Consider the following 24,455-nt stretch of genomic DNA (forward strand, 5'->3'; position numbering starts at 1 on the left):
AGAGTCTAATCTACAAACTACCTTTTTGGTTAACGACCGTCAAGATGTCATTCAGGAAGAAGACCGGCGCTTTGTCCCGCCCCGAAGATCACAGCGAATTACGGAAAGGCGTTAAACGACCCAATGACTTGTTCGCATTTTTTAACCTTGTTAATATTCTTTGTCTGTTTGTTTATGTTTATTTGGAATTCTTCACCAATACTATGTCTCATTTGCTTAGTGATCAAGTCCACAGGAGGATGGACGAAAGCTTTAAGCTTTGCATATATTTCCATAAATATACTATATCTAGATAAACAAGGATATTACTGTGGATCCCTCTATTGATTTCTTACAAGCACGATACAGAGTTTTTATATTGCATATATATATATAATATATATAATATATATATTAATATATATTATTATTATATAATATTATATATATATATAATATATTACCCAGGTAACCTGGGTAATCTCAAAAGGTTTGGTAACGATGAACCGTGCGACAAAGGCACTGGCTAACATCCATTTTCTCTCTGTCCAACACCCTCTCCTCTCTCTCTCTCTCTCTCTCTCTCTCTCTCTCTCTCTCTACATTACCTAAGGCAATTAAATCAGACTCGTGAACTACAAAAATACATTTATTTAAGAGCAAGGCATAAACTAAATCATTCAGGTTCTTAATAAAATGATTAAACGAAAGGTTGAACTCAGATAACCCACTCCATATTTCTCCTACAATAACCAACATTATTTTAGTCACAAAACTAGGCATAGTCATAGTACAGTCTAGTACACCAAGAAACATTAGTCAAGTTCCCATATCAATTCAGCTTGTCTCAGAATCGCCCATTCAACACAATATTCACACACTTCACTAAAAATACTATTGCAGAGGCATCTTGGCTCTGCTGAATCTGTAGCGATCTCCCACCTTGGTTACCTTACTTTCTCAATATGTAGGGAATAAGCTCGCACGCACGCACTAACTCACACACATTGCTAACGCCCAAGAAACCGACTCTAACCAGTTTCATAAGGCACCTCTGCAACCGCCCATGCATAGAGACAGGACGTGGCACTGATCTGCATAGGCAGCAACTTCGACATCACGCCACCCAGTTAAGATATGTCAGCATTTCCAAAGCTGTCACTTCAGGCCACACTGTTTCCAAGGAAGTTAAACTGATGAACCCTACATTCTAGAAATGTCACAGCCCATCACTTTACAACGGTGTCCTTAATATATTGTCTTAATTATATTCCCTGTTGCAGATGCTCAGCCACCCAAAAATGCTAGCACCTGCCTAGCCATAGCTCATACAAAACAGCTTACATATACAAAAAAAAAAACACGTTAACTGGCTCAAAAAACATCTTGATAAAAAATAACTGCACGTCTTTGCCAGGACAATGTCTATCATATAAAATAAATTTGAACCGCCTGTATCCGGGCTATAATAACAGTTGACTGTAGAAACATTTTCTCATCTTGAATTTTCGACGCTTCCATGTGTGTATGGTCTGAAGCTGCACAGATTCGTGAAACATGCTGTAGAAAGGCAAAACGTCTCCCAGTAGAAGAAAACTGACGACTTCCATAGTCCAAAAGCGCCGTAAAACCTGGTAGACCCGTAGATTTTCTCGCATGTGGGAACACCTCTGTAGTAGCTGAAGTACGTCTTGCTGGCGTAGGGGAGCGATTTTTATGGTGTTTCAGTATGTCAGTCATGTCATCGGTCAACATAAGAATAATTAACACTAGACATACATTTGTCAAACAATGACCTCAAAAATCTAAGAAATACTAACTGAACGTTTTCCCAATTCATCACCACTAATATGACCACTGAACTAATTTCTAACCAAAACTTGTGAAGTAACTTCATAAGATCGCTAAATCATAAATCACTATTATAACCCGTAAAGAAAATATTAAATTCTCCAATAACATAAAAAAAAGCTCACCAACCCCTACTTAAATTAGCACAAGCCCCCCCAAACTCTATGGATTACTGTCATCACATTTTAAAATTCACCATTACTTACAAGTATATAAAAAAAATGAGCCCCCCAAAGAAAACATAACAAGACCAGCCCCAAATTATCACTAAAAATGTTCTCTAAATCTCTGATATTACATTAACCCACAAAATCAGTAAGAACCCTTTACTGTCTAACAGCAAAACCCTTTTACTGTTTATATAACTAACCTCCATGAAATATAATGCCAAACACCCATTCTATCTAACTCACATACCCCGACAAATTATATCGCCTGTCTAGAATAGAAATGCTATGTAAGCTTAATCCCAATTACGACATCTCTCGTAGGAAAAGAAAAAAAAAGAAAAACAACAATAATAAGTGATCTTTCCCAATTACAGAATACACATAATATATATAATATATATAATCCAACGTTTTCCCCACTAAATGCAACATGTATCGTTACGGAATTTGCTATCGCAACAATTTCATCGATCAGAAACGACCGGAAAACAACCCCTTACATAGTACATCTTTGTGGAATGCCATAGTCAACATCTCCAAAAATAGTGCAAAACTCCGAGTAATCAACACCGAAGGAAAAAATCAGCAACCAGACTCATCACAGCATTATCAGCAAAAATCCACCTGTGAACACCTCATGTGCTTCAAACTGCAGTATAGATTTGTCTGGTCAGACTTGCAACTTCAGAAAACCATTATTCCCCAAAGAGACCCAAAAATTCTATACTGACATTATATAACCACATTTCACAAAATTATCTCCAGGATATCACCGAGGTGCCCCAAAAATTGTCTTTAATGACATAACTCCCCCATTCAACAATTATATGCCGCGAAAATAACCACTGGTGAATATAAAAATGCAACACTTCCACAAAACCACAATGCAGTAATGCCACTCGCCCCCAATAGCCACAACACCAAAAGGAACCACAAAACCCCCTCTTTGGCTCGTAAAACCCCAGAAATTCAACTCTAAATATCATAACCACAAAAAATTCACCAGCAAAGATTAATACCACCCACATACCACCATATTAATAATAATACCACTCAGGCAATAAAAATATTCCCCTCTCCATTTCAAAAACATCACCACCCTTAATTCTCCTTACACCAACCCCATTGTTTGTATCAGAAATCACCAATATTAGTAATCGCCAGTATAACCAGTATTACCAATATCACCATCCATGATATCCTCACCAAAATTGTTACCACCATGAACTAACTCCATTATGCTGTCTAGCATCCCTGTAAATATTTTGTAATAATTCCCCGTAAATATCTCCCGCATCACCAGTATGAGCTTTAATATTGCCATTCCCCCATAACTCCAGTATCATCACCATTATCCCCATTAGCATCACCAAACACAACCCCTTTTCAAATAATTTCCATGGGTGCGGTCAAAATCTGATCTCGAAGTCATAAAAAAAATCTCTAAAACAGTTTAAGGCATTCTCCAAAGCGTAAGGAAAACTTGCACTATTTCCATTTCATTATTCATCTCCTCTTTACGCCAAAGAAAGAACAAAAATCGTTCTAAAAAAAAACCTACAGGCATATCACATCATCTCTTAGTGGCTATCAGCTAATTTCCTCAAGGCATTGAACTTTCATTTCCAAGGCCAAATGGATGAGACGAGAGAAGAAAAAAAAATAGAAAAGGACTCACCCCCTCAACCCCGGTAGAAACAACAAAAAAGTCACCCTCCCTCTGACAGTACCTCCTGAATCACACTAGTCTCCCTTTTGCTGGCTATTCAGCAAAAAATACGCTGAGTGCATATGCATGATAGAGCGCTGTCTCCAAGAGCCAAAAAAATGCAATCCAAGCACCTCGAGAACTGAACTACATGTATGAAACTTCATATGCATACATATGTATTAAAAAAAACGAATGCGTCGCCTTTAAACATGTGCCAAGATAAAAAAAATCATCACATTCTGTTCCTATGGGAAAAAATATGGTAATCTGAACTGCCTCTTTAACTCCATAAATGATTCACACACAAAGTTAGAAAGAAAAAAAACACAAGGGCAAAAAAAAAAAATTTAACACTCACGCTGTCAATGAAAGAACACCATATCGCCGACTCGTGTATGTAAAAACATGCTAATACACAGATACTTGCGTGTGAAAGAATGACCCAGCACTCGAGCAAGAAAGCACTTTGGCAAACACACACTCACAAGACCCAACTGAGTGACCCATTGCTTGCAGCGTCTCGCAACAGACGAAAATGCTGACCCTAATTTAATTTTTCCCTCCCAGTACCACAACCAACGGCTCACTAATTCTTATCACCTATCACCTATTAATTGAAATCCTTATCACCTATCACCTATTAATTGAAATCCTAACACATTTCCACAACCAATCTCTCTGAAAACCACCTCTTTAAGCTGCTATTAATCTCACAAAGGCGTAATAATTGTCCCTACACCGCTAGCCACCACTCTATTACCCAAGTAACCTGGGTAATCTCAAAAGGTTTGGTAACATAAATAAATATATATATATATATATATATATATATATATATATATATATATGTGTGTGTGTGTGTGTGTGTGTGTGTGTGTGTGTGTGTGTGTGTGTGTATAACTGAATCACGAAAGTTAGGAATTTGATAAATCCATAAATAAAGATATATGCCACGAAGGAAAAATAAACGAATGAGTAACTGCGAGACCTTTCGACGTTTCCACGTCCTTTACTGAGCAGAACTGACATACATGGGACAAAAGACAAAACAAGAAGATTCGTATAACTGACAGATGGGGATTATAAAGAGATTAGTACCTAGAATCCGACACACCTGGAAGAGAGTAACCTTCCCAAACAAGCATAAACAATGTGTGCGATTAAAAGTTTAAGATAAACATCTCAGATACAAGGACAAGACAATTAAAGAATTATAGGTGACATCTGTTCAGAACTTTGGTAAACAAAACCCTGTTCACAATACATATTCACAATACAGGTTAGACATACATTACAACGAAGATAACTCAAAGGCAACTAATTTTTATTTAAGTCTGTAATTATATCTTTGAGGTCATTCTTAAACATGTTACAAATACAAGGGCCTTTTTCTTCGCGCCTTAAACGCATAAAGACGACATTTAATCAACGCATAAAGACGACATTTAAACTCCCGCCACTCGAGAGCCCCGTTACAGTGAACCACAAACTCGATTTAAATGCCTTGATGGGGTTCCGAAGATGCATGTGTCCTGGCTCACGCAAATGAATGGGAGGGAGGGAGATTTAAACCATTCGTTCGGCGGGAAGAATTTAAAGGTATTCATTCAAACTGAGCTCAGCTATTTGATTCAACAGTTTAAATGGCTCTCCCCTTTTTAAAGCTGAAGGCGGTGTTGCCATTTGGTACTAAATGATGATATTTTACTAAAATACACTTTTAAGTTTGTTTTTCTCATATTTGTATGCGATTTTATAGTTTAAAATAGTTTTTTCTGATATGTTGGATTTAATATTGTTTAAAATATTTTAAGAAAAGGTAACATATCTGAGATGTTTCTTGTTTAATGGAAGTGTCTCCTGGCGTGAATTAGTTAGATCATAAGAAATGTAATAGCAAAGATTTCTCTCTCTCTCTCTCTCTCTCTCTCTCTCTCTCTCTCTCTCTCTCTCTCTCTCTCTCTCGTGAACACATGAAGAGATGCTCAGATGGGTTTCAGAATCATTATTTATTTCTGTTTAAATCTGAACCTCACCCGGGGTATTACGGTATTTGGAATGGCGAGAAAGCACTAAGTTCAACGAGGTGACAGATGGCCACTTAAGCTCTGTGGGCTGTATGGGATCACATAAAATGATTGTTCATAATAATATACGATAAACTTAGCAAAACACATTTGATCTTCTTAACCTATAGGGAGGAAGTAAGTCTGGTTTTAAGCTATGTCATGTGCACAAGGCGTAGAGCCAGCAAAATCATTGATGAGAATATGAGCGCACAAAGCGGAAGATAAAAAAAAAAAAAAAAAAAAAAAAAAAATAGAATCAGAGGAAGTAATACGAAAAACAGGCTGTAACCTTAAGCGGTAAACTGTGACAGGAAATGGTATCTGGGCCTCTAAATAAAAGGAAGGGCACAAGATACAGATATACAACGTGATTTCACCCCTGAGGATACTAAGGAACCAACTGCCGATAACTGATTTCGAAAAAAACAGAAGGAATTTAATATCTAAAAGATCATTTTAATGAAATTTCCTTCGACTTATGATTCAAAGTATATGTATAATTCATATATACATACATACATACATACATACATACATACATACATATATATAAATAAATATATATATAATATATATATATATAAATATATATAATATATATATATATATATATATATATATATATATATATATATATATATATATATATATAATATATATATATATATATATATATATATATATATATATATATATATATATATATATATATATATATATATATATAAATGATATATATATATATATATATATATATATATATATATATATATATATATATAAATATATAAATAATATATATATATATATAAAATATATATATATATATATAATATATATATATATATATATATATATATATATATATATATAAAGGTATAAGCCACGAAGGAAAGTGAAACACTGGAGTAGCTCATATCTTTCGACTCAACGTCCTTTGCTTAGTAGACTGACTAACATACAGTTGGACACAGGTTTGCCTGGTACACCGTCTTGAGAGACTTCGAAAAATTACATGGTATCAATGTTTACTGAGGGAGATGGGGGGAGAACTCCTTCTCTGCTAGCAAGAGTTCCACCAATAAGCTCTAGAGTTCGTTTGGTGGGCGGACTTATTAGGTATAGTGGGAGAAAGACACACACACGGAGTAAAAAAAAAAAAAAAAAAAAAAAAAAAAAAAAAAAAAAAAAAGATCTGAGCAGTTTATATCGTTGTAATGAAGATTGTTGTCTCACTTGTAATATAAGTTTGTTTATTAAGGTTTCATTTAACTTTCGGCCAAGACGTTATCTTACCACATTGTCTATATATCGGTCATATTCATTACACAATACTTAAAATGTATCACCATTTTAGTTTTTTAAAGTTATATTGGTATTGCCGAAAATCACGATTGGATCTCTCTACAGTCAGTTCCATTAAAAACAGAATAAAAAACTTTATTCCTGACTATACTTTCATCAAAATCGAAGGTGTGACAAAAAATTATCACCACCAATCCTTTGCACACAGGATTAGCTGGTTTGACATTTCTGACAACCTCCTAGGCCACCCTTAACCCCGCACAGTTCATACAAATGGAAGACAAGCAGTGCAAACGGCCAGCAAGGCCTCTAATAAGGCACTAAGTAGTACAGAAACAATAAGCTATGAAGGCGCGCAAATTTAAAATCTTAAGAACGTCACATGACGTAAACAACATATGTGGGACGACTTCTGCAACACGTCATATGACGAGGTTGACCTTTTAAGGGTTAACTGTTGTTTTTCTAAAATTATGTATGCACTGATATATTATAGACTATATATTTCGTTGACCTCAGGCGATAGGTGAAGTCATTTGGGCTTTCCTTATAGTGGCTGACATAAAGAGAGCATCATCTACTGAACTGACAGTTTCCTTTTAAATAAAATACCTACAGAGCCATATGACCCTTATACTCAGTAACGACAACGACGGCCAAAAAATATGCCACATTTTTACTCTTGTTCATATAACTTAGATTTTAACCAAAGATACTACATTGAAAATATCAGTAGGATATAAAGCATAACATTTCAAATAATGGAAACTATTTTAATAGACTCCAAGAAGCTAATAAGCGAAAATAACTGGCGAAGTATCACTATCATATCTGTATCGCCCGCACCACAGACAACAAAGTATACAGGTAAGGCAATTTGTGTTACCGACCTCACTGTATGAAAACAGTGCTCGGCGAGTCATTCAGTTCTATAATTCAATGCTGTTAACAAGAAACGGTGATTAGGAAGACACATAAAAAACATGTGGGGCCAGAGTAAGTAGGAAAGTTTACTGCAATACTCTCAATATTGTATGGAGGCATTATGCCATTTTTTTTTTTACAGATACTTCGAATATTATATCAAGAATATCATGGTTATAATAAAAACTTGTTGTGAATTATGTTTATTAAAACATATAATGAAATAACTAGTGAGAACAAAATGAGACCATTTTATGTCCTGTTACAAAAAATATAACATTTATATTATACAATCTAATACCTTGACCATCCACCCTCTCTCTGTCACTTCCCTCAATCTGTCGGACATCGAATGAACAAGGTTGAAAATTTGCTGCGGTCTCTGTCTACAAATTTCCCACTGAGAGTTGATGTGAGCCATGGTTTGCTGTGTTGTTCTCTCATGTTACATTTTCCATGTGTTCACCATCTGGGCCCACACATGTTCAATCACGTTCATATCTGCTCCTTTGCTCGGCCATTCAAGAAGAAGCAGGTTATCCTGTCTGGCAACGCGAGCAGTGTGAATGGGACTCCGGTCGTGCATGAACAGGATGGGCCTGATGGAAGGGAAAATTCCTTTCTCGTAACGAAGGCAAGAAGGAGGTTTGCAGCAGCTCAACATACTTAGCTGCTGTAAATCGTCCCTCGATACAGAACACATCACCCATACCATCCAGACACACCCAGCCCCATACGTTGCAGGTGACATGGCCGGATCGAACCACCTCAACGATGTTACGGGATTCATATCTGAATGAGAGAAAAAAATGGGGGTGTATAATATAAATCATATATATGCCTTTGGAGAATTTAAATTCTCAGTGATGAACAACACTGAAAGAATTCATGTTTGTCTAACTTATCTATTTAATTATATTGAGGAAAGAGAGCAATTGCTGCCACTGTCCCTTACCTAATATTTATCTCAGAATAGCACTCTTATTTATGTTTACTCCCTTTATATATTTTGACAGTCCACTTCCGTTGGAACAACAAAATCTGAAGATTAATAATTATATAAAGAAGTATGCAATTGATATTTGATGCAAGTAAAGATTTTGCTTATCATACCGAGTTCTATTTGTTCGCCAACACTGCAGCTTCCCATGCGATGTGGACGAGAAGCACTTCTCGTCAGTAAAGATGACCTGGCCTCAAAAGTCCAAATCCTTATCAGCATGACGTTCTGCAAAATCAAGCCTTCCCGCCTTATGTCGCTCCATCAAGAGCTCCTTCGTCGCTGGTATTCTGTGATGAATCCTAGCAGTGTGAAGTCTGCGTCGTACTGTCATCGAAGACACTTCTAATCCAAGGTATTCACGAATGGCCTCGGCGTTGGTTAAGGGTTGATCTCGAGCCGCCCTGATAATGACGTGTTCCGTGGACCCCACCCCCTGGCCTAGCTAAGAGACCATATTATCTTAAATGTTTAACTTATAATTTATATAACATCGCAATCAATTCTAGATTCTTCGAATTTTGTACTGGATGGATTGATCATAATTTAGTAAACATGGCAGTATACTTTTGGTTTCAAAAGCATATCAAATAGAACGTGATTACATATTTCCATAATATTCTCAATTTGGTTGTTAGTTATTAAAACTGTAAATCATTCCTGAGCCATCACTGAAATGACATTTAATATATAAACTATATCTACCATAAGACGCACAATGACTGTGAGGGGGTGGGCACAAATAAAATGCTCTTATAGGCTTAATTTTACCGAGACAACTCAATCGACTATCTAACTTTGTTCATGGTTGAGGTCGGCAAGGGCCAACCACCCACCGGTGTGGAATTATGGAGGTGCACCTGAAATATTACTGTGCTGTTGGAATGGCTGTGGATATCTGTAGTCTAACCAAAATTATGAGAGCGAGACGAAATACATTTAAGAAAGAAACTTTCACATTAAATAAGCAAGATTAAATAACCATGAACAATGTAACATATCCACCAATCATTCAGCATAAACAACTTACGCAAGTCGTTCAAGTTCCCACTCTCCTCCCACCTTCTACTGTACCGTGGTGGGGGGACACACCAATATCACGTGACAATTCGTCCTCGCAGCGCCAGATTTGTGTTCCTTCGATTCATTGTGAGTAGTTATGAAGTCTGACCCATTTAAAAATCCTGCTGACGACCTCACCTCTATTGGGATTCAGACTCTGTTTCGAGTCGAGTAAAACAACTGCCATGACTATATCATTATATCGTTCCTTGATTGTAGGGATTAGCCAATAGGAATCATAATCACCATGGTATGAAATGAAGATACTGCTGTTAAATATAATATGCTCACGTAATTATTGTTCCTGTTAATAATTACATTGAGAACTGAATACTCGTTAGAAACTGCTTCGTAAAATGAGCTCGGTAAAACGTGTTCGAGAATTCTCTAACCTATTTCTCTGTAACTAAGATTCGTATAAGTACGAGATTTTGCTATAGTGTACTAAACCCAGTACCATAATTTATAAGAGTATCATGAATCACAAATCATAAAGAATAGACACTTGTCCTGTACGAAGAGGCAAAAGGCTCGATTAGCCAGAAATGGATGTGAACACAACAGTATACTCCCACCCCCCCCCCCCTTCTCTCTCTCTCTGTGAATGTTACTTCAGTTTAAGTATATTTTGCATGATTTATTTTTATCTATCTATCTATCTATCTAATCTAATAATAATAATTTAAAATGTTGTATATATCTAACGATTCACGCTGTTGTTACCTGCCAGCAAGGCTGGCATTACGGTATGGTACGGTTGATATTTATAGCCTATGTGTACGGTACGGAATTATGCAACGATAATTTTACCAAAGTACGGTACGGTACAGTTCAGTACGGAAAAAAATGTGCAAAATTCCGTAACGTACTACCTTACTTAGACAATGGATATATTACTTTTGGTCTACGTTGAAAACAAGGGAACAATATTAATTAATTATTAATAATAATAACCAGTAATATAGCATTTTTTTTACTATTATTCTTATCAGCAGCAGCAGCAGCAGCAGCAGCAGCAGCAGCAGCAGAGTAGTAGTAGCTATTAATATTTTTGTCTTAAGATCAAAATTTTTTTTCTTTCTTTAGTGACTATTGACTTGGGTTATGATAATTAATTAATTAATTATTAGAGTGAGAGATATCTGCATGTATGGTGGAGTAGTAGAACGATAGACACTGTGATTGATGGTAAATCTACTGTTATACTTGTGTTTGGTTACCTCCTTGGCAATCTTCATTTGGACTCAGGGCATCAGCCATATGCTTGCATTACGAAGGTGAAGAAGAGATGGCCGCCTAGGAACATAGCTGTCGGGATGGTAGCAGAAATCCGTTTGTCACGCAACTTTTTAACTTATTTTTTTTTTTTTTTTTTTTTTAGCAAGAGAGAGCCGCCAATTGGCTACAGATTGGTTTGAATAAGTAACTGGTTATAGTTGCTCTATGTGTTACAAATTAAAAATTAGCATTTTTACCGGATCCATCCATTAGAGTTAAAGCCTTGAATATACAGAAATATTTTAGCAAAATCTCGTACTGATACCAGTCTTCATTACAGTGTTATTGACCAAAAACGTGACTGCACTGTCTGTGAAACCCACAGTAAGAAGCTTTACCAATTACAAATAAACGTTATCTTTTATTCAGGCTTGGAGTAATTGTCATTTATCTGAAATGTTTTTAATTACACGTTTTGAAGTTAACTGTAATTGCATTGTTTTTTATTTATAATTAATGGTAATTGTAATTGTAATTGTAACTGAAAAGTTCAAATAATAAAGTACCTTATTTGAGATTGTTATCCTAGAGCAGCCCTCTTACTTTCGAGAACTCATCCTAACCAAATGCAATGGAGAGATGTTTTGAGTCGCTTCCCAATTAATTTATTATATTATTAAGGGAGAATCTTAACAAGCCAGCTACCAATTCTAAAAAAAATTTTATTCCATTTATTTCCTTTTTTTGTTTTTTTGTGCAAAAAGTTTTGTGAACATTTTTTCCAATATTTGAGTTTTGTATTTCAGTATTATTTCTTATAATCAGCATAATAATTTTCACCACAATAAACATACTAAAAATTTACTTAGGCAAATCATAGGAGCTAACGATAATTTCTACAGGTCTAAAATATCTTAGATATGTTTGTTTTGTATTTGTACTAAAGGTATTATAAGTTACAACTTACAATTGTTGCAGAAATTGACTGTAAAAGGACACCAAACTCAAGTAAAAAGTCTTTGCAACTATCTGCATTTTTTTAAGGAAATAGGTGTGCGAAATGTAATTGAGTAATACGTTTTATATATGTATTTGTAGCTGTGATTACAATTTTGAAATATTAAAATTGTATTGTATTTGATATTGGTTCCCCATCTTGTAATTGAAGTTGTAACTGTAATTCGATAACAAGTCAGGTAATTATGATTCTAATTATTGTAATAGACATAAAGCAAACGTTATTAATCCCTAACCTGCTTAATGCTTATATTACATAAGATATGCGACAGTAGCTACTTCATACGAAATGGATGAGCACATAAAAATATTGGGAACAAAAATGAAAGTTTTTTTTATGCATACATGGGAGAAAAACTGATTAGAAATTCAGTGATTTTTCCACTGCACTTCGGCTTTTTCTCGGGGGTCACCTGTGAATTGTTCAATAATTAATAAATCGACTTTATCTTTCTCGGGATCTATGGGATTCATGTCTGCACCCTTATTTGGCCAGTCAACCAATTCAAATCCTCTCGATCTAGAAACCATTCCTGGACTATTCTGGCCGTATGGATGGGGCAGCCGTCATGAATGAAAATGACAGGACTAGGTGGAAAGGGATAATTCCGCTGGTGAAGTGAAGGGAGTAGAAATTCTGAAGAATTTTAACGTATTTTCACTGGGGAAACCCTTCACTCTTGGTGATATCACATATACCATGTAAGGAAATCCAGGCCCACACGTTTACGGTTACAAGCCACTCCTGGCAACTTGGTAAATGTTTCCTCTGTGGTATCTGAAGGAAAACAATCTGAATTTTTTTACAATTTACGCGTTGCTTTCCGTAACTGGGAAAATAATGATATATCGTTTGGGGAAATGTGATGCTAAGTAACAACCCCTGCATTAAGATAATGTTTATTCATCTATGATGATTAATACTTATTACAAGTTTGCCTCCTCCAACCTCTTATACACTAAAACAGCTCGAAAGCAGATCAATGGAATTCACGTTAAGAGAGGAACACCACCACCTTTAGTGTTTCAAACAGACAATTAACAATTTATCATTATGAAGACATACAGAATTTTAAACGTTATCAATGACAGTAATGACCTGAGATGTTGCAATGCCAGTAACAGCCAATCAATCACTCCGTCCCACTGCTACAGCACCCCTATTACACGCTAACAAGTTTGTCACCCAATCATGGCTAGACTGAGGTGTTGTATAAATTTTGATAGGTTATCTGTCCTCTGCTAGTAGTATTCGTTATAGTCTCCAAATGAACAGCAACATATGGTTCTCCGGGCGCAGATCGTCGCTCTACGAGAAAGTGGGCTTTCAATACGTGCTGTTGCACAGCGTCTTGATGTCTCCCCTACAACAGTAAATAAAGGGAAAAGGAGGCACGCTTAGACTGGGAAATTGACCGACTTTGGATAGCATTTATTTATTTCATTTATTTATTAATTTTTTAAACAATAAACCTTACAAACCCGTAAAATCATGAAACCTAAATTACAGTTGCCTTGGTCCTGTTGAACTCTAATAGTGATTCTTTCTCTTTACTTCCCAGAATACCAAATAGCCCTCCCATAAGTAAACAGGCTATAATTAATCTTGATTATCTAGGTATCTGAATGTTAATTACGTATTTCAGTTCGAAGACCTCCACCACGAATGACCACCCGTTAGGATAACGACGACATTCGACGAGCAGCAGAAGAAGACCCTTTTACCAATACTATTGCTATTCGTGAACGTCTGGCATTAAATGTCTCGGCTATGACGGTGCGAAGACGTCTGCATGAGGCAGGAATACCGCATAGAATTCCTGCCAAGAAGGAATTTCTCACCGAACGGCATCGTGCTGATAGGCTTGCCTTTGTTCAACAGTTTGTGGGGGAGGATATGGAATTTTGGTCTCGAGTTGTATGCAGTGACGAAAGGTCTTTTACTAGCAGAAGTCACGGCAGAATACATAACCGAAGACCGAGTAATATAAGGTGAGTTTCTATAATCATTAATAACAGTCAGATTATAATAATTATAAGCAAGGGTGGGTATATAATCAAAAGATAATAATTTTGTCAATAACCATGTATTTTGTTTTCCGCTAATTAAATTATATTGCCACGAGAAGTGTGAAAATAAAAAATCTTCATTGAAAACCCCCCATTAGTTCTACTATGGCCAGCTTTCAGGCATTAAGCAAATGCATTATTAATGTTATGAATAATGACGTAGGCAAACTTATAATAGCTATAGAGTACAGCCTGTTTACTGAATTAAAGAATATCATATCATAACGGACCGTTGCAGATCAAACTTAATACTATTATAAGTATTAATCCTTGCAGATGAATAAACTTCTTAACTATTGCAAGGGTTCTTACTTAGCATTTTATTTTCCCAAACGATATAGCATTATTTTCCGTATTACGAAAAGCAAACCGTAAATTGTTAAAAATTAGATTTTTTCCCTTCAGATACTACAGAAGAAACATTTACGAGGTGACCAGGAATGGGCATTTCAGAGTAAGCGTGTGGGGCTGGATCTTCTTACATTGTATGGATGATATCAGGCCATTTTTGGATTGAGTGGAGTTCACTGGTGAAAAATACATTGAAATTCTTCAGGATTTCTAACTTCTTTCACTTCAACAGCGGAATTATTCCTCCCCACCTGCTCCTGTCATTTTCATTCACGACCGCTGCCCCATCCATACGGCCAGAATAGTCCAGGAATCTGTTTCAAGGTCGAGAGGATCTGCAATTGCTTGACTGGCCAAGTAAGGATACAGACATGAACCTCATGAAAATATTTAGGCTAATTTGGTGAAATGTTGGAAGCCTGAGAGGAGAGGACCACTGGGACACAATGGAAGTCTTCCACCAAACCAACCACAGATCGTCAGAAACCACGAATCTTCTATGCCTAAACAGATTGCAAGAGGTGATCTACAAGGAAGGTGGCTGGACTTCTCACTAATATTAAAAATAAATGTAAAAATTGAGTATGTATATTTGTATTACCCCATGGCTTCCGCTGAACTTCCATGTCGTATGATGTAAACAAAAATCGTAAACAGAATGAATATCGTTTAGCTCCAGGTCATGATTATTATAATTTATTTATTAGAAAGGTGAATTTGATATTTCAATGGAGTTCAAAATCTAAAGGGAATTTCGCTATCCTGGATTTTTTTCTTTAAAAATTATCTAAAAAGAGAACCCTAGGACAATATCATTAAACTACATTTCTCCAAATAGCTCTTTCCACAATGGACAGGTAAATGACTGAAGGGGCTGTTTAACAGTAGAGACGTCTGTCTCTTATCCTCACACGAATGATGATAAGAACGAAAGGAATTTCTGTCCGTATGACATTAAAACAGTATCACAATTAATATATTAGAAAATATAAGCCAAGTAGATATGTTTATCCATATCATGTAATAATTATTGTAATGAACGGCGTTTAGGGAATAACCTCTACAGTATATTCAAGAGGGAATAAAAACCTAACCATGAATACATGAAACCTCTGAATATCAACAATTGTTATCATTGACAAACGAATTAAGTTTACCATATGGGAATGGTTAAAATTAAAAGTTTGCACCAAGTTGGGAGTCTTTCACTTTCCATTACACGTTGTGGAATTTTCTCTGTCCCTAGTAGTTTCATTTTGGGGGGGGGAAGGCAAGCATAACGTATAGTTATCTCTCTCTCTCTCTCTCTCTCTCTCATCTGATCGCTCGTCTCATCCTCTCTCCCCCCCCCCCCTTCTCATCTCCTCTCTCCTCTCTCTCTCTCTCTCTCAACCTTCTCTCTCTCCTCTCACCTTCTCTCTCTCTCTCACCTGTCCTCTCTCTCTCCTCAACTTCCTCTCTCTCTCCCCTCTCTCTCATCTCGTCTCTCTCTTCTCCTCTCTCTCTTTTTCATTCTATATGTATTTTACAAAAAGAGAGTGAGTTAAACCCATTCATTTTCTTCTTTCTTGTAGTGTTGTTATATTCAGAAAACTCCAGTACTATAATATTAGGATAATACTAAAACCCGCGGCTTAAAGGATAATATACAGAAAATATTTCAGTGGCGCTTTTCGTTACCCATACTCTCTAATCACAAGAGCATATCTAGTACTTCGTCCACTCCATCGGTTTTGCACGCCCAAACCTTACCCCTAGGTGCCCAAGACCCTTTCAGTTTGTAGCAAAACCAAGCTGAGACATCGGTACAGCAAAAGCAAGAAGCTTGTAGTTTTGAATTACATTTTAGAATTCCAAAACCTGTAAACGCTTAAGACAACCCTACTTCATTTCCCCGACAACAACACTACCCGCCCCCACCCCCGCCCGAAAAAATATATATGCATATAATTAGTTTTTTAGTCAGATTAGAGGGTGTTCATTGCTATTCAAACCTGCCATACTTAGCATCAGTGGGTATTTTCCTAATACATGTCACTTTAAATTAGCTCATATGGGAGAGAGAGAGAGAGAGACGAGAGAGAGAGAGAGAGAGAGAAAGGAGCTAAATGTGTCAGACACTTTTCAACACACGTTCCGTGAGTTTTTGAAGTATTTTCAATGAAGTGCTGCTGCGCTTCTCTTTATAAGCTTCCTATTATTATTTATTGGTAGGAAACGCACTGGCAACCGATAGTAATAACTTGGCTTACGTGTTTAAGGTTTAAAATATCCTGTTTTATGATTTTCCTGATTCTCTCCAATTACCAATATAACTCTAAATTTTTGATAAATTTTATGATTTCGTAAGAATATGACCGTATATAATGACGACACGGTGGAAAGATAACGTCTAGACGAAAGTCAAATGGAATCTTAATAAACAAACTTATATTAAAGTGAGACAGTAATCTTATTACGTGATATAACCTGCTCAGATTTCTTTTTTTTTCTTTTACTCCGTGTGTGTGTGTGTGTGTGTTTCTCTTACCTTACCTAATGACTCCTCCCCATCTGAAAGAATTCCAGAGCTTATTGGTGGAACTCTTGCTAAGAGAGGAAGAGTCTTCCCCCTCAGTAAACACTGTTACCATAGTAATTTTTCGAAGTCCTCAAGAAAGGTGTACCAGGGCAACGCTGTGTCCACTTAACTTTACCCAACTCCAGATACTCCAGGCTATCCTGTGCTGTCCCCGCCGTCAAGGTCATATGGAGATACCAACAACAACATAGACCACCAACCAAGAAACACAACCCACACACAACACCCAAGGACCACAAACTCCACACAACGACTCAACAACACAACAGCCCAAGGACCACAACACAGCAAACCAACGAAGGAACACAACATCAACTCAACAACCCAAAGAACACAACCACAAAAAGACCATGCCACAAAAATTACCAACACAAATAAACAACCACACAAAAAGCAACACACACACCCACAAACAACACCTACAACAACCCACTATAATCCCACAGGAACTCACATACAACTCAACAAAAACCTCACGAGCACAACAACTCCTAAGCAACCAATATCAAAACCCAACAACATCAGCAACAAAACCAATAACCCAAACAACACTACGTAAATACTTAACCAATCCAAGTCAAACCTTTCCCACAGACTGCTGCCAACACTAATTCATTTTCACATCTTCTGACTAAACTGACTAAAAAGATTCACTTCTCAAAACATCAGAACTCTGATCTCCCACACACCAGCAACAACTCGGCACTCACCAACATCCAACCAACTGTTTAACCATCCACCACCAATTACCCTCTTCTCTCTCTCTCTCTCTCTCTCTCTCTCTCTCCCTCTCTCCCCTCTCTCGCAGATGTCGTCAAATGGAACTCCATATTTCCTCCCTCGTTACATTGACATGTCTCCTTACACTCACCACACCCACACTAAATAGTCTTCGCACACCCACAGACACTCGGACGCAGGTCCCCTGGATCCTTGTTTGAGGCCCTCATACACACTTAGTACACCGCCATCCACTTCTCCCAGACTACTTCCAGTTCATGCTACCATTAAACCACCGTCCTCAAAAACCAAATCCCATTTCACTATCTCATCTACCCCTTCCACTCTTGTCCGAATATCTCTCGTAACTCTGCCACCAAATCCCTTTACCTCAGTTTACACTCCTGCGCAAACTCCCCCGAAAAGACTCATTCATAACTGCCAACTACAAATCCCTTACCATCTGATATTCCCTTCCTGGTGAAACTTTCACTAAACCTGACAATTCAAACCACCACGCTATACCGTATAAGTTCCTCCCCTCCAAAGTGTCCGTATTACTGCTTATCCACTTTTTTTACCCTAACCACTAAACTCTTTTCTATCATGCAGCTCACGTTTCTCCCTTTCATTCCCTTTCTTTACTTCTTCTGCTTTCTTCCATCTCAACCAACACTAACTGCCACTCTTTCCAGACCCATTTTGCTCACTGAGACTCAACTCACATTTATTCACGTACCGCAACCACTCACCCATCGCACTCTCCCCAAACTACTTGTCGCATACTACAGGACCCGCCCAACTGAATCCCCTTTTCAAGTAAAAAAAAAAAGTTTCTCCCGAATTCCGCCTGGCTCATCTTTTTTGCCTACACACCTCGCCACATACCTTCCAATCCTCATTCAACACTTTTGCACGCTGTTCTTATACCATCCTAGAATATGCCTCATTCTTCCCAACAAACCACGGTTCATACAGGTACCCCGACATCCACTAGCCTAATGTGCCCTACCTGTCTAGACCTATAACATTTACGATCCCTTCTTTCTTACACTTTCTCACTAAATGCCCCGTTTGCCCACAACCCGAAGCCACTCCTAACGCCACCAAAACATTCATTTCGTCCTGTGTCCATGGCTTACCACATCTATGACCTGCTGCTCTCGTCACACTAACTGACCCTACTCTTCAACAATCGCACTCCAATTTCTTTTTAGGGCTCTAGACTACACTCACGTTACTTGCCCTAACACTCCTATCTACCACTCGCTTCAGCCATTCCGCCTCGGCCCCCTTCCAAAACTCTCCCTATAGCTTGTAAATTCTGGTACAACCTCAGCTACTTCAGTCCTTAACACTAACATTCCTACTCTCTTTCAATGCAACATATCTAACTCGTAATCTTCTATTCTAAAATGGTGTTCTGTCACCTTTCATCGTCCTCTCATTTTCTCCTTACGTTTTCAGATTTATAAACTCTATACGCGCCCCTCTGGACAGTCGCCAACAGCTTTCGCACTAGACTCCTTACACTCATTTTACCCCTTCGTCCCCAAAAACTTTTTCCTGGCTATGGTTCTAACCTACAGACATAACGTTTGACGAACGCTCCCCACATTCACTCTTTGCCTCTTCAAAATCATGCTTTTCCTTATATCTACGCTACTCTTTATCCTCTTTGCCTGTTTCTACAATCATCCTGGCTTTTAACACTCTCATACAGCACATTCCTACACTCATCATTACCCCATACATACTTAACAGAATCCCATCAAAAAGCTACCCTAACTCTTCTGCCCAGACTATGCTTGTTCCCTACTTGGCCTCACAATACTTCTCATATCCTTAAAAAAGTCCCTATGTCCCTACTACCATATTCCCCTCGTAGTGTGCACATTGGGGGTACCTCTCGTCTATCGCAGCCTTTCATACTTGCCTGCTCACTCTCACTTTCACAACTTCCATTCTGCCCTTTCCCTCTTCTGAATACAGCGAACCCACTTCATACGAACGTCCATACTCCTTGAACTAGGCTCTTCTTACCCTTCTTCTTTCTACCTACCGTGTTTCCACCCCACCGCTATCTAAATACTCTCAGTCTCAGCTCCTTTCCCCAATGTATCCATCCTAGTCCTCATCCTGTCTGTCACCCTTACTAACCTCTTCCCTTAGCTTCTTCTTTTCCTCAAACCCTTTCTTATTCCTTCCTCAGGTTAATCCTTCTCCTGTGTCTTTTCCCTTACAACTAAATCACCTTCGTCACTCGTACTCTCATCCACATCACTCTTTCACTTTCTTTACCACTCCTGGGCCCATCACAAGACCCTTGGCTTCCTCGCAACCTGCAACTACTCCTTCAGCTTCTCTACCTCCTTCAACCCATCCATCCTCACTTTTCTCCACCATCACACAACTCATACCCCAATCGCCCTGAGCTGCCAGCACCAACAGTCCCTGTTCGGGCACAAAAATAATGTGGCGGGATCACAAGCTTTAAAAACTGCCGCGTAAATCCCCCCACATGAACCTAATCACTCCAACTGCCAAACCACCCTGAGCCACACGTCCTCTTTACAACGTACAGAATTCATGCAGGACAATTGACCTATCAACAGAGAAAAATAAAACAACTCAAAAAACAATTCTCTCTCAAAACCGTGTAACCTCTGGCGCACAAAAGTATCGTTCCCTCCGCTGATCCGAGCGACACGATCCGCGATTATGAACCCCGAAACAGTTGCACAAGTACTAATTAAGCACCCAACAGTGTTGCAACAAACCGTCAGCCAAGAATGGAGGATTGGGAGCAGGTATTTTTTTTGAACAAAGAGTAAAGTCTCCATAATCTACTATCGTTTAATTAAGGTGATGAGCGTGAAGTTTTGTTGTTGACGATACTGGGTTTGAGCGTAAAATGTGCAATTAGGAAATATGTGAAATAAATAAATAAAAGCTCTTAGGAAGTAGTTATTCATGTTTTTTTTTTTTAAATGTTTTTTTTCCTATAGATTATGTATCTTATCAACAGACACGAACGGGGTTCACAAGATCGGTACAAATCTTTTCACCACAGTGTTATTTGGTTGTGATCTGTAATCTGCAGACACCCTTATAAAGAACTAACATCTATAATCAGCAAATTAAGCAAAATTTTCAGTTCACTACGACTTACGTTATTTTGAGGTAGCAAACCAAACTGATATATAATATATGTATGTATATATATATATATATATATGATATCTTATATATAGATCTATATATAATATATTATTATTTTGTGTTTGTGTGTTTGTGTGTGTTTCTGTGTGTGTGTATGAAGCTAAAAGGCCCATAAAGACTATTTTAAACTTGCAACCACATATTTCGAGTACTTCCTTCTGTGCTCCTGATCACTAGTAAAATATGGACATAGATTAAACTATTCCCCTGGGGATTTTTGGCCTCATTACTCCTGTCTCGCAACTCGTCCTCTTAGTACTGACAAACGATAACGAACTCAACCTCTGTGTAACTAACAAGATGTTCGCTTTCAATGGTAATTATTTTATAAACATGGTTTTAGCATGGGCGTCCCCTTATTCGCCCCTTCTAGCAAAACTTACACATGGAATATTTCGAAACAGAAATTTTGTCCTCTATCAAACGCCCGCAACATGTCTGGCCTTGGATACGTAGTGATATTTTTACTTACGGATGATAGCTGGGGAGATTTCAATTCAATTTGTTCAATCAACTAAATCGCTATTTCCACTATAAAATTTAAAACATAACTGGAAAAGGACGGAAATAGCCGTTCCTGGACGTAGCGTAGTCATAAAGAGAGCAGAATAGAATATGCATTCACTGAACACAGGAAACCAACCTTTCGTTGTTTTCATATATTCATTTTCCTAGTTACCACGATGTATCCACCATGGTTGGGTTGCAAAACGATATTCCTCAGGGGGCTTTAGAATGATTTTCAAATGGGTACGCAGATAAAGATTCACACGATCCGCCAACACCTAATGCACTGCTTTACCTACCATACATTATTGAGAAGGCGATAAATAAAGAGCGAAATACAATATACTATAGAGTTCCCCACTCCCAATAGACAATAGACTTTATCAATAATTTGAAAATTCCCATAAGAATGGCAGCATTCAAAAAGCCACAGAACACTTCAGGTCTAAGAATCCTTTCATTTTTCCATTATCACCAAATCCATCGGGAGTTCGCTCATTTAACGATACCACCTAAATAAAGAGTACAGAAGAAGCCGGGGTTTACAAACACTGTCGCAATTGTAATGAGATTTACGTTGTGGAAACCGTAGATCCATCTATCTCGCAAAGTTTAGCAGAACACAAAGATCAGTGCGACATTCAACAGAGAACTCGGGGATTTCCTACATATTAGGGACAAAGGCCTACTATGAAATGGAGTGGGGCGGAAGCTGATTTTCAAAGCAGCTGTCCGGTGCAAAGGAAAATGCTGGAATCTGCTATCTCAATCAAACCAACAATATGAAACCTGTCAGGGGACACTGAAATCGGATGACATCGACAAACTAGACCTTTAGGCCGCTCCTATATCGGGTGTCCCCAAGAACATCCGACCACTGGACGAGTCGCCAGACGTGAGTTAATGATGCCAGAAATCCCCATGGAATAGTTTAAATTTTCACCACTTCCTGGGTACCAACATAGATTTTACTGCCACACTTCATATGTTTTTTGTATATATAATACTCCTGTAAGACATCCTATGTCCTATATTTTCCATTGATCAGGAGCACAGAAGGAAGTGGCCCCCTTTTTTCCCCCGGGAAAAATATATGGTTACAACGTTTAAAATAGTGGTTTTTACGGGCCGTTTATCTTCATATTGTTACTGTTTGATTACTGTAAAAGGACATTCATATATATATATTATATATATATATATATATATATTATATATATATATATATATATATATATATATATATAGCATATGAATATATAGATATATATATTATTTGTTGTAGTTTCTCAGGAAGTGTCCTTTAATGAGATGCAGTCAAGCTTCTTCCCTTCTTGTCACACTAGAATGATACGTCACAGATACAAGTTCAACAATGAAGACTACAATCAATTTGAAGTTCTGTTACACCCACCGCTCTGGCTTTGGGGGGACTGACCAACTTTCGTCAGAGCGTGTGCGGCAGCCTTTCTTTTCCAACTGGTGCTCCTCCTTCGCTGCTGGGCTTCTAAAGATTCTACAAAAGAGAATGTCCCCACCTACAATAGGCGGGATAGTGGCTTTTTGGCCCTCCTGTTAGGTCCATTCATATTGGTTGTAGATTATCTAACGCCGTCCTTTAGGTGTGATGGATTCACTTAATTCCTCCCCTTGTGGGTAAGAACTTATGCGTCACCGTAACTGTCGAGTTTCCGGCAAGAGTGTATAGTTCGGGTTCATAGGTTCAGATTTTTATGGAAACGCTTTTGATTAACTTTGTGCGTGTTGCGGCTGCTGATGGGGACTCTTCCTGTGAATAATTCTCTCTCTCGCTCCTCTCTCTCTCCCTCTCTCTCTCTCTCTCTCTCACTGTCTTGTTTCTCCCTCTCATTTTATATTAACGCTGTTCCTAACCTGACAGTTCTCGTTAGCTATCATTAACATATGGCAGTCCCCCGGTTACGATGGTTCAGCTTCGCCGGCATCTTGAGGTTAAGGTGCTTTTCATGTATATCCATCGAATTATTTCCAAGGTTATGACGCTACAAACGCTGATCTAATAGCAGAAAATGAATGCCAAAATGCAAAATAATCAATATTTGAAGGTTTTTTTGTAAAAATGCAATACCATGCATTTTTAAACATAGTTTTAACTACCAAGCATAAAGTAAGGTTTTCTTAGGTTTTTTATGATGTTCTGGCCTTATGACAATTTTTCGTTCGGCTTACAACGCGTCTCAAGAACGGAACCCCCGTCATAACCCATTTTGGCAGATTGGGGGCCCAATACCCTAGAGAAGGCAAGTGATTTGGGTGATAACACCCGATGCTGTTGTTTTTGAAAACTTACAAATTATGGGGTACGCTCTCGTTGGACGAGGGTTTTCCGCGCTCGGGCCACCACTCTGGTGGTCCGAAGTTCGATTATGGCTTGGCCATCCGGAATCGGGGAATTTAATTTCGTGGTGCTGAGAAATTTCATTTTTTCGATATAATGTGTTCTGACCCCACAAATAAGCTGCAAGTCCCTGTTTGCTAGCTGCCCAATTGTTTCCAACAACCAAAAAATAACTAACTTCGGGCCAGCCCAGGAATTTGGCGCTTATCAGTTCAGTGGTCTGGTAAAACTAAGATATACTCAAGTTTTAGCAAAATTATGCTTTATGTAGCTAATTTTTTAAAATACTAAACGCAAAAATATAAGATGCAGATACTTTCA

General features: G+C 37.8%; 2 protein-coding genes and 1 long non-coding RNA gene across 3 annotated transcripts in view; 2 read left to right on the top strand and 1 right to left on the bottom strand.

Annotated features, from left to right (window-relative positions):
- The window catches only part of LOC135220669 (glutamate receptor 1-like), a 713,951-nt gene that overhangs the window by 449,178 nt on the left and 240,318 nt on the right, over positions 1-24,455 (bottom strand). The gene's annotated exons all lie outside the window — the stretch shown is intronic.
- Positions 9,226-14,876, top strand: LOC135221453 (uncharacterized). Its single transcript, XR_010315966.1, has 3 exons — positions 9,226-9,364; positions 13,953-14,298; positions 14,782-14,876. It is a non-coding gene; the product is annotated as an uncharacterized LOC135221453 (long non-coding RNA).
- On the top strand, positions 15,174-20,060 carry LOC135221214 (mucin-2-like). The gene is made up of 4 exons (XM_064259032.1): positions 15,174-15,267; positions 17,434-17,863; positions 18,215-18,392; positions 19,917-20,060. The coding sequence occupies exons 1-4, from the start codon at positions 15,174-15,176 to the stop codon at positions 20,058-20,060; spliced, it is 846 nt and encodes a 281-aa protein (XP_064115102.1).

Source organism: Macrobrachium nipponense, chromosome 2, assembly GCF_015104395.2.
Source record: "Macrobrachium nipponense isolate FS-2020 chromosome 2, ASM1510439v2, whole genome shotgun sequence".
Taxonomy (NCBI): domain Eukaryota; kingdom Metazoa; phylum Arthropoda; class Malacostraca; order Decapoda; family Palaemonidae; genus Macrobrachium; species Macrobrachium nipponense.

Bases quoted from the DNA above. Each gene is read 5' to 3' on its own strand.
- LOC135221214 (XM_064259032.1), top strand. From the start codon at position 15,174: ATGGAAGTCTTCCACCAAACCAACCACAGATCGTCAGAAACCACGAAT. The intron at 15,268-17,433 runs GCTGGACTTCTC...ACCCAACTCCAG, and splicing joins GGTGATCTACAAGGAAGGTG to ATACTCCAGGCTATCCTGTG. The intron at 18,393-19,916 runs GTAACTCTGCCA...TTCCCCTCGTAG, and splicing joins CTCTTGTCCGAATATCTCTC to TGTGCACATTGGGGGTACCT.